Source organism: Oncorhynchus nerka, linkage group LG25 (assembly GCF_034236695.1).
Source record: "Oncorhynchus nerka isolate Pitt River linkage group LG25, Oner_Uvic_2.0, whole genome shotgun sequence".
NCBI lineage: Eukaryota > Metazoa > Chordata > Actinopteri > Salmoniformes > Salmonidae > Oncorhynchus > Oncorhynchus nerka.
Genome location: NC_088420.1, coordinates 51315676 through 51326985, shown reverse-complemented (window position 1 = coordinate 51326985; position 11310 = coordinate 51315676). Strand labels below are relative to the sequence as shown.

The window sequence follows — 11310 nt, the reverse complement described above, 5'->3', positions numbered from 1 at the left end:
TGCACAATCCTGGACCTGTGGTCACCCTACCATGGGTGTGCCCATACTATCACCCAACTCAGTAATGACTGTCCACATAACCTTCTCCCAGCGATACACCCTGATGAACATAGCAATGGGGACATAGCAAGGTTCTAAGGGGGGAGAGTGTAGCCAAGGCCCTTTACTGCTACCAGTTAATGCCAAGGCAAATGGCACAAATGGGGAAGTTCGACTGTGCAGAGCAAGAGTTCAGTCTGTTTCTGGAGTTTCTTCTGAGTCTAGTCTGAAGATTAGAGTTGAGCAATTAACTGAAATTCTGGTTATTTTTCAGTTTTTAAACAACTAATTGGCTGAAGTCGGTTCAATTATTTTAATTCCATTTTGTTCGTTTTTTTCCCTGTGAGCTCAATGTGCACATTGCAGTTTCTCTAGAGATACATCAGATCCAGCTTGAACTGTGCGATGTAATAGGGAGTTGTAGTTTCCAACAGGCTAATATTCTACATAGTTTAGCGGACAAAACGTGGTAATTAACTACAATGACCATACAGTATTTGCGCATCTGCTTGTCCGGTCTGTGTTTCTTTCATGCCTGCTACTGAAGAGAGAAGAATGCACAATCGGGAAGGGATATAGAGAGCAGCTGTTGCTTCATGAGGTATCTCTACCTGAAAATACTGATCTGCATGATCGATAGTTGGTATTCAGCGGTAATAAAAGTATGCCTCATTACTTTGAATAACAAAATTGTGATTTTTTTCAGACAGCATAGGCAGCAGCTAGCTCGTCTATGAGGATACAAATAATAAAGTCATCAAAGAAATAAAGTCATCAAATCAAAGAAAATGTCAAATACACAACAACTGAAATACTTTATAAGTAATAGGAATAAATTATAGTTAATAAGTGATAAGCAGTAATGGCAGTCACTATCATCATGGGATGTTTATTAATTGTTTTATTCTGTGTTGTTACAGCATTCAATCCAAATAATTAAAACCGTGATAATTTTGTTTATATTTTAACCGAAACCGAACCGACCTAAAAAGGCACAAATTGCTCAGCACTATTGAAGGTTTGGCGTGACCACCTCAAGCTTGCTAGCTACCCTACCTACCCCCGTAAGTGGCAGAAACAGTTGTATTGTGTGTGAGCAGAAACAGTTGAGCAGAGACAGTTGTATCATGGTATTATGCCAGCAGCATACCACCCTGCATCCCACTGCTGACTTGACACTGAAGTTAAGCAGGGTTGGTCCTGGATGGGAGACCAGATGCTGCTGGATGTGGTGTTGGAGGGCCAGTAGGGGGCACTCTTTCCTCTGGGCTAAAAAAAAGATCCCAATGCCCTAGGGCAGTGATTGGGGACATTGTCCTGTGTAGGGTGCTGTCTTTCAGATGGGACGTTAAACAGGTGTTCTGATTCTCTGTAGTCACTAAAGATCCCATGGCACTTATCGTAAGAGTAGGGGTGTTAACCCTGGTGTCCTGTCTAAATTCCCAATCTGATCCTCATTCTATCATGGCCACCTAATCAACCCCAACTTGCAATTGGCTCATTCATCCCTTGTATCTATTCCCCAGGTTGTTGCTGTAAATGAGAAAGTGTTCTCAGTCAATAAGGGTAAAAAGTACTGTGTGTTCAGAGTAGTTAGTGAGACAGTTGTGTTGTGAGTCGTGTAGGGTGAGCTCATATATAGTTTCCTCTGAGTCTCACGGCGAAATGTAATCTGGCTAACTAGCAAAGCCAGCCCTCCGTTTCCCACCTGTACACAGAATACGTGCCGTTCTCGCCTGCAACTTCCACTCCCAGAACTCAGAGAAGTGCAAGGACAGTGCTTTCTCTTGTTCATCTAGAGCCGTTGAGGGACAAAACGGTGCACTGTTGTAAGACTTTTTACATTTCAGAGCTCTGACTAGTAATAAAGGGTATGACAGGTTTTTAAAGGTTGCAACCGGTTTTACTTTATTGAGGGTTTTTTTCTTCTTTCTGATGGTGCATTCCCGAGTTCACGAGGAGTTTATGAATAATTTGAGAGTAAGGTCATTTGTACTGTCCAAATATGATATATTTTCCTAATACAATATAATTTATGCAAATTGTGAACAATCATCGACAAGGACTCCAGCATGTAGCACCATTGGTGGATGTATTATCTGACAGTGAAATAGCACGGATGGCACGTCATGCAACGCAGCCACCACAGATCCTTCTACTCTCTTCGCCGGCACACAGGTTTGGCGCTTGTTGACTGGGACGATTCTCACTCGAACACTGCTCTTCATAAACAAGCCACGCAAACCAGCCAGTAAAATTCCACGTTGAGAATACAGACCCTGCTTCAGAAACTGTCACTAAATATTCAAGTCGTCAGACTATTCCCCACGAGAAATAGAGTGAAAAAGAGACTGATCCATCCCCTTAGACCTCATAGGTAAACATGCCTGTCACATGTTTATTACACTCAGTGACTTGAAAGGACCTTGAAACCCAAATAGACTTCCTCGTCTTATTATTGTCCTGTGACATCGAACCATGTCCACGGAGATGTGTTGGTTTCTAGCTTGAAATGTACTTATTAATGTTACCATAATAGAATTTATTGATTACTTTACATGTACAGTTGAAGTCGGAAGTTTACATACACCTTAGCCAAATACATTTAAACTCAGTTTTTACAATTCCTGACATATAATCCTAGTAAATATCCCCTGTCTTAGGTCAGTTAGGATCACCACTTTATTTTAAGAATGTGAAATGTCAGAATAATAGTAGAGAGAATGATTTATTTCAACTTTTATTTATTTAATCACATTCCCAGTTGGTCAGAAGTTTACATACACTCAATTAGTATTTGGTAGCATTGCCTCTAAATGGTTTAACTTGGGTCAAACGTTTCGGGTAGCCTTCAACAAGCTTAAGTTGGGTGAATTTTGGCCCATTTCTCCTGACAAAGCTGGTGAAACTGAGTCAGGTTTGTAGGTCTCTTTGCTCACACACACTTTTTCCGTTCTGCCCACAAATTCTCTATAAGATTGAGGTCAGGGCTTTGTGATGGCCACTCCAATACCTTGACTTTGATGTCCTTAAGCCATTTTCCCACAACTTTGGAAGTATGCTTGGGGTCATTGTTCATTTGGAACACCCTTTTGCGACCAAGCTTTAACTTCCTGACTGATGTCTTGAGATATCCACATAATTTTCCTACCTCATGATGCCATCTATTTTGTGAAGTGCACCAGACCCTCCTGCAGCAAAACACCCCCACAACATGATGCTTCCACCCCCATGCTTCACGGTTGGGATGGTGTTCTTCGGCTTGCAAGCCTCCCCCTTTTTCCTCCAAACATAACGATGGTCATTATGGCCAAACAGTTCTATTTTTGTTTCATCAGACCAGAGGACATTTCTCCCAAAAAGTACAATCTTTGTCCCCATGTGCAGTTGCAAACCGTAGTCTGGCTTTTTTATGGTGGTTTTGGAGCAGTGGCTTCTTCCTTGCTGAGCTGCCTTTCAGGTTATGTCGATTTTTGTACCGGTTGTGTTCACATGTTGACAAGGTCCTTTGCTGTTGTTCTGGGATTGATTTGCACTTTTCGTACCAAAGTACGTGCATCTCTAGGACACGGAATGCGTCTTCTTCCTGAGCGATATGACGGCTGTGTGGTCCCATGGTGTTTATACTTGCGTACTATTGTTTGTACAGATGAACATGGTACCTTCCGGCATTTGGAAATTGCTCCCAAGGAAGAACCAGACTTGTGGAGGTCTATGATTTTTTTTTCAGAGGTCTTGACTGATTTCTTTTGATTTTCCCATGATGTCAAGCAAAGAGGCACTGTTTGAAGGTAGGCCTTGAAATACATCCACAGGTACTCCAATTGATTGAAATTATGTCAATTAGCCTATCAGAAGCTTCTATAGCCAAGCCATAATTTTCTGGAATTTTCCAAGATGTTTAAAGGCACAGTCAATTTAGTGTATGTAAACTTCTGACCCACTGGAATTGTGATACAGTGAATAATTATAAGTGAAATAATCTGTCTGTAAACAATTGTTGGAAAAATGACTTGTGTCATGCACAAAATAGATGTCCTATCCGAGTTGCCAAAACTATAGTTTGTTAACAAGAAATTTGTGGAGGGGTTTAAAAATTAGTTTAAATGACTCCAACCTAAGTTAATGTAAACTTCTGACTTCAACTGTATGTTTCAGTAAGATTGGATTTTTAGCATTTATAGCAATGGTTATCAACTGTACTGCAGGGATGGAACATAAGTCGCAGAAAATTGAGGTTGTGGTGGCATTTGGGTGAGCGAGACTTGACATCAGAAGAGTCACAGGGTGTGTTAATTTGAAAACAATTCCTCTTTTTTTTAAACCTTTATTTAACTAGGAGTGTCAGTTAAAACAAATTCTTATTTACAATGACGGCCTACTCCGGCCAAACCCAGACAACGCTGGGCAAATTGTGCACCTCCCTATGGGACTCCCAAACACAGCCAGATAGTGACACCTCTTGCACTGAGGTACAGTAGCCTTCTACCACTGAGCCACTCAGGAGTGTTAAGTTGTCATTTCAGGTTGTTGGCATGAGGTAGGAATAAATAGATGTAAATAGTGGAGTAGGGTGGTGTTATTTAAAAATATATATATAATAATTGTGAGTGCAGTGTTAGATGGTAGGGTATTTGTTTGTTTCTTTTTTCAAGCAAAGTATAAGGGAGTTGTACTCCAGTCTAGTAGGTGGCGGTAATGCAACATATTGGATACCAACCGCAGTTAAACCTCATCGAAGAATAGCACGCAAACGCACAAAAAGGTCTAGCCACATACATGCTTCAAAGAAACGCTCAGTGAGGGATCTAGTTGGATTTTGAAGCCATCATGAGTGGAGGAACCCCTTATATCGGGAGCAAAATCAGCCTACTTTCTAAGGCCGAGATTCGTTACGAAGGGATTCTCTACACTATTGACACTGAGAATTCGACTGCCGCACTTGCAAAAGGTAAAGAACGTTAACTCATGCAAATGTACGCACTGTTGTGCGCCAACCAAATAACGTTTAACTACATAACGTTACAGAGATGCCTGTAAGCAAACGTAATTCCATCACACTGTGACTAATTGTTTTTATGCTGTTCTGAAAAAGGTGTCTACTTAGCTAACGTTTGCAAGCTAGCTAATTGACTAGTCAGCCAGCCAACTTGCTAACTAGCTAGTAGTGTTGGCTTGTTAAACCTAAGAAGTTACCTGGTGATGGAGCTAGTTAAACATGTTTATTTCAAGTACAAGCTGAGAGTATCATGTAAACCTGCCATATTGTGTTAACAAACGGTGACGCAGCGCGACAACTGCATCGCTAACATTCACAAGCAACTCTAAGTCAGTGATGCTGAATTTCGGGAATTTGCCAGCCGGCAAAACAAAATGTTGCGCTCTACACTGCATGGGGGGGGGGGACTGGTGCCGGTAAGTAAATTAGTATCTAAACTGCAAACCAAACGAGTTTTGGTTATATACAGCTAACTGCCAAAATAAACACTTGAGTAAATGATGGATACAAGGGTTATGGTCCAAACACTTAAGGACACCCTATCCCCTCAAATTAAGTGGACACTTCTGATGACGTCTGACGAGTATACACTTGCAGGGAGAGGGAGGAAGGAGAGAGACCAGATGCTTAACTTTCTGTGGAGAAACCGTACCCATTACATTAGGAAAACTGTTGTAATGAACACTTATGAGAATGGTGGGACTTTACTACCTTACATAATACTTTTAAGATCAATTGGATAAAGCAATACCTAAGAACCCACTTCTATGTGGAATTTTATTCCTCATGCCTTCTCTACTTTTGGTGGCCTTAACTTCATGTTGGTTTGCTATTATAATATTGACAGTTCCAGTGAAATGTTCTGCTTTTCATTGGCAGGTTTTCTTGTCGTGGTCCTTTAATTTATAAGCCTAATTTTTCTCCACAGAGATATTACATGGAATAATTAGGATCTATTGTATAAAAATACTTAGTTTTAGAATATTGGTTCTGAAATAATATTCTATTGGTAAGCCAACTGGTAAATGTAGAGGTTCTTTTACTTAGTTATAAGGAATTCTTATCACTTTACAAGGTTCCTGTAACACCTAAAGCTTTTGCGTGTCAAGACCTGACCCTCAACCTACCTTCCATTGACCCTGCGTTCATCCACCTCTGGCCTGCTCGCCTCCCTACCACTGAGGAAGTACAGTTCCCGCTCAGCCCAGTCAAAACTGTTCGCTGCTCTGGCCCCCCAATGGTGGAACAAACTCCCTCACGACGCCAGGACAGCGGAGTCAATCACCACCTTCCGGAGACACCTGAAACCCCACCTCTTTAAGGAATACCTAGGATAGGATAAAGTAATCCTTCTCTCCCCCCTTAAAAGACCTAGATGCACTATTGTAAAGTGGCTGTTCCACTGGATGTCATAAGGTGAAAGCACCAATTTGTAAGTCGCTCTGGATAAGAGCGTCTGCTAAATGACTTAAATGTAAATGTAGTAGGAAAGATTTATTTCTCTTTTGGTCCATTCAACAGAGTGATACAAACCTTGTTTCAGCAGGATGTTGTATCTATCTATACCTTATGTCATGCCTTATTGGAATGGATTTATTGATAATATCTGTTGGAAAAAGTTTGGCTGTTGCCGCACAAACCTACTTGTTAACAAAATTAAGTTTCCTTTAAAATGATTCATAAATATTATCCTGCCAACTATATGAAGTTTTACGGAAAACAACTCAAATTGTTCCCTTTGTAATGACCACCCAGAAACAGTGTTGCATCTTTTGGCATTGTATTCATGTAAGAGAACTGGCAAGACATCAGTAGATTTAGAATTGAACACATTTATGAAGATCTTACACTATTGTGGCGAGATGTACTGCTTGGATTCTTCACCTACGATAGAATTTGAAACATTTTTATGTAATTCAATTATTTTGTCCAAATTTCTGTCCATATTCACAAATGTAAATATATAAACAACACAATTTTTACCTTACAAAAAGAAATTGAACTATTTTATTTGTGCATTAGTAGCACAATTTAACTTATTTGCATTCATTTTTACTTACACTTGTATGTTGACTTCTCCATTGATTTTATGCAGCGGATGTACAATCGTCGCAAATTGAATTATGGGGAGTTTCATGGCCCCGGCGTGAACATAATTGTACACTCACAGAGCTGACTAAAAACGAGGGCTGGGGGGCTTTTACGCTTCAAATTTGCCTTGCTTGGCTAATCTATTGGAATGCCCTCCAAGATGGCGACGGGGATTCCCCCAAGGGTATATGGCAAGGGTAAGTGGACATGGGTATGTCTTAAGTGTTTGGACTGCAGGCAAAGTATATTGAAAACAAGCTCAACCACACAGGTGTGATTGCTGAGTTAATTACGCACTTAACATCTCATCATGGAGTCAAGTCTAAAAATGGCCAGTTTCCCATTTATTTTGGCTACTATGACAAGAGGTCGGTGAATTTGAAAGAGGTGTTCCAATGGAGCGAGCATAGAGGGTTTAAAGTGTCTGTCTCAGTCACTTGTAAAGGTAGATCTCAACCCAATTGAACAATTATAGCAGATTCTGGAGCGGTTCCACCAAATTATGGAATGTTTTGTGGAAGAAGGGTTTTGCATCCCTCCATTTGTTCCAGACACTTGTAGAATCTATTCAGGGGTCTCCAACAGGTAAATCGCATGCTACCGGTAGCTCTGATTCAGAGGGGTTGGTGTTAAATGTGGAAGACACATTTCAGGTAACTACATTCAGTTGGACAACTGACTAGGTATCTCCCTTTCACAGCCCACCTACGACTAACTCACTAAACATTTCCAGAAGTATATGCACTTTTTCCATGTGTTCCTTCTCAAGCAGTCATAAACAAACCTCACAAGTATCTGACACTGCAAGCTCCCATCTACTATTTAATCAATGCAATATTGACATAATTCCGCCCCTGGTTAGCCACTATTGTCTTAAAATGCCAAACCTAACACAATCAGCCAATTAATTTCCAGCAATATAGTGGCTGTCAGTGGTGCGTGCATTTGTCTAACACTCTGTGTAGCCAGTTGTGTTAACCTTCCTGTGGGTGGACAGAAATATTTTCCTCAACCTTAAATGTTACCTGCGAAGTAGGCTTACCTGGCAGAAGTGTATATAATTTGTATTTATTAACTTTGCCATGAAATGAGCAGCAGCAGCAGTACAGAACCATAGCTAGATGACACCCAAGGCCAATTACTCACTCGCAATTAAAGGGGCATTTTTTAAATTTTAAATGTTATTTAACTAGGCAAGTCAGTTAAGAACATTTGTATTTACAATGATGACATTACACTCAAATATACATTTTCTTTCAGACCTAAAAAAAAAAAGTTCATGTTATTTTAACCATTGACATGGACCCGGATCACATTTAGTAGTTTCTCTATGAACAATTGTCATTTTGAGAGTGAAAAACAAGTCTAAAACAACCTGAGCATGAAAACAAATTTATATGGCTTATATCCTAATTAAACTACTTTCATATATATACCTTGAATGTGTGTATTCTGAAGTAGACTACATTTGATCTTTTAGATTTGCCAAATTGTTATTGTTACAACAAAGTTGGATACAAAGTCGCAAGTAAGTATTCAGTCAACCAGATTAAATATCTTTTGGCAATGGTTTACATAACTTATTTTGGTACTCGCATCTGTCCCCCTGTGTTTCTGACCAACTTTTTGCTCATTGAGTGCTAGTATAGAATTCTAGTGAAGATGGAACACTGATTTGGACAGACAGTGTGTCACATCTAATGTTTTTAAGGGAATGTTGTTATTATGGATGTTTTCAAGTATGATTGTATGTGCACTTTCATCAAGGGCTTTGGTTTCCTTTCTCTTTATCAGTATTTGTTCTAAGCGTTACGCATGCTTCATAACATGAACAATGACTGACTAGTCAGCATCGCTGCATAACACGCTCATGATAAACTACCCTTACTGCTTCCGAAGTGTGTTTGTTAAAAAGATTGGCCGCTAGCTTCTTTGCTATCTGTGTGATATACACTGCTCAAAAAAATAAAGGGAACACTAAAATAGAACATCCTAGATCTGAATGAAATATTCTTATTTAACACTTTTCTTTACATAGTTGAATGTGCTGACAACAATCTCACAAATTATCAATGAAAATCAAATGTATCAATCCATGGATGTCTGGATTTGGAGTCACACTTAAAATATAGTGGAAAACCACACTACAGGCTGATCCAACTTTGATGTAATGTCCTTAAAACAAGTCAAAATGAGGCTCAGTAGTGTGTGTGTGTGTGTGGCCTCCACGTGCCTGTATGACCCCCCTACAATGCCTGAGCATGCTCCTGATGAGGTGGCGGATGGTCTCCTGAGGGATCTCCTCCCAGACCTGGACTAAAGCATCCACCAACTCCTGGACAGTCTGTGGTGCAACGTGGTGGTGTTGGTGGATGGAGTGAGACATGATGTCCCAGATGTGCTCAATTGGATTCAGGTCTGGGGAACGGGCGGGCCAGTCCATAGCATCAATGCCTTCCTCTTGCAGGAACTGCTGACACACTCCAGCCACATGAGGTCCTGCATTAGGAGGAACCCAGGGCCAACCGCACCAGCATATGGTCTAACAAGGGGTCTGAGGATCTCATCTCGGTACCTAATGGCAGTCAGGCTACCTCTGGCGAGCACATGGAGGGCTGTGCGGCCCCCCCAAAGAAATGCCACCCCACACCATGACTGACCCACCGCCAAACCGGTCATGCTGGAGGATGTTGCAGGCAGCAGAACGTTCTCCACAGCGTCTCCAGACTCTGTCACGTGCTCAGTGTGAACCTGCTTTCATCTGTGAAGAGCACAGGGCGCCAGTGGCGAATTTGCCAATCTTGGTGTTCTCTGGCAAATGCCAAACGTCCTGCACGGTGTTGGGCTGTAAGCACCAACCCCCACCTGTGGACGTTGGGCCCTCATACCACCCTCATGGAGTCTGTTTCTGACCGTTTGAGCAGACACATGCACATTTGTGGCCTGCTGGTGGTCATTTTGCAGGGCTCTGGCAATGCTCTTCCTTGCACAAAGGCGGAGGTAGCGGTCCTGCTGCTGGGTTGTTGCCCTCCTCCACGTCTCCTGATGTACTGGCCTGTCTCCTGGTGGCGCCTCCATGCTCTGGACACTACGCTGACAGACACAGCAAACGTTCTTGCCACAGCTCGCATTGATGTGCCATCCTGGATGAGCTGCACTACCTGAGCCACTTGTGTGGGTTGTAGACTCCGTCTCATGCTACCACTAGAGTGAAAGCACCGCCAGCATTCAAAAGTGACCAAAACATCAGCCAGGAAGCATAGGAACTGAGAAGTGGTCTGTGGTGCCACCTGCAGAACCACTCCTTTATTGGGGGTGTCTTGCTAATTGCCTATAATTTCCACCTGTTTTCTATTCCATTTGCACAACAGCATGTGAAATTTGTTGTCAATCATTGTTGCTTCCTAAGTGGACAGTTTGATTTCACAGAAGTGTGATTGACTTGGAGTTACATTGTGTTTAAATGTTCCCTTTATTTTTTTGAGCAGTGTATTTCAGGTGTACTTATGTTCTCTAAAGCACTGCAATCATGCATTCTGTTAACTGGAGTATAACTGCATGTGATCAGAGGGCATAATACCCTACTTACATTCACGCTGAGTTTACCAACCGACTGACCTACTCAAATAGACAAGCCTTCTATACGGCAGACTAATCCAAACTCCTCTCTCTGCATGTTCAGCCCACTTATTTCAGCCAATCATGGCTAGTGGGAAGGTTACAAACTGAAGTTATAGGTTCTAGCCTTGTTATTATTCAATTAATGGCCATGTTTAGATAATTTCTTCCAATTTCATTGTGGTCAGTCACAGCTCTATCGCAATTGCCGATCAGCTGTTAGAATAAATTAGATTGACGGTAAATCAGTCATTAGGCTACAGGTAAATAAAGTAACGCTGACAATAACACTAATACATAGGTAGTGCTTTTGTACAAACATTAATATTCCACAATTTACTTAATACAAAAACCTGTGGTTGAAATGTAATATTTTACAAATGTGTTTACAGGGTTGAATTAGTTTAGTGCACAACATGTGCTTTAAAAGTATCTAGAATTCGAATATGCTATATCTCAATCAATGCCAATAATCTAGGAGCACCAAAAGAGATTTTGTGCGCTTAACTTTTTGAAGCTGGGAGCACCACTGCTAACAATAAATGTTTTAGTTTTGAGCCCTA

General features: G+C 41.1%; 1 protein-coding gene across 2 annotated transcripts in view; it reads left to right on the top strand.

The window, feature by feature from the left end:
* The first annotated feature begins 4785 nt into the window (after nt 1-4785).
* LOC115109648 (protein LSM14 homolog A-like) overlaps nt 4786-11310 on the top strand; it is a 30355-nt gene continuing 23830 nt past the window's right edge. For both annotated transcript variants that reach the window (XM_029634839.2, XM_029634837.2), the window contains exon 1: nt 4786-4990. In XM_029634839.2, the coding sequence (XP_029490699.1) occupies nt 4870-4990 (121 nt within the window). In that variant the 5' untranslated portion in view covers nt 4786-4869. The remainder of the gene's footprint in view (nt 4991-11310) is intronic.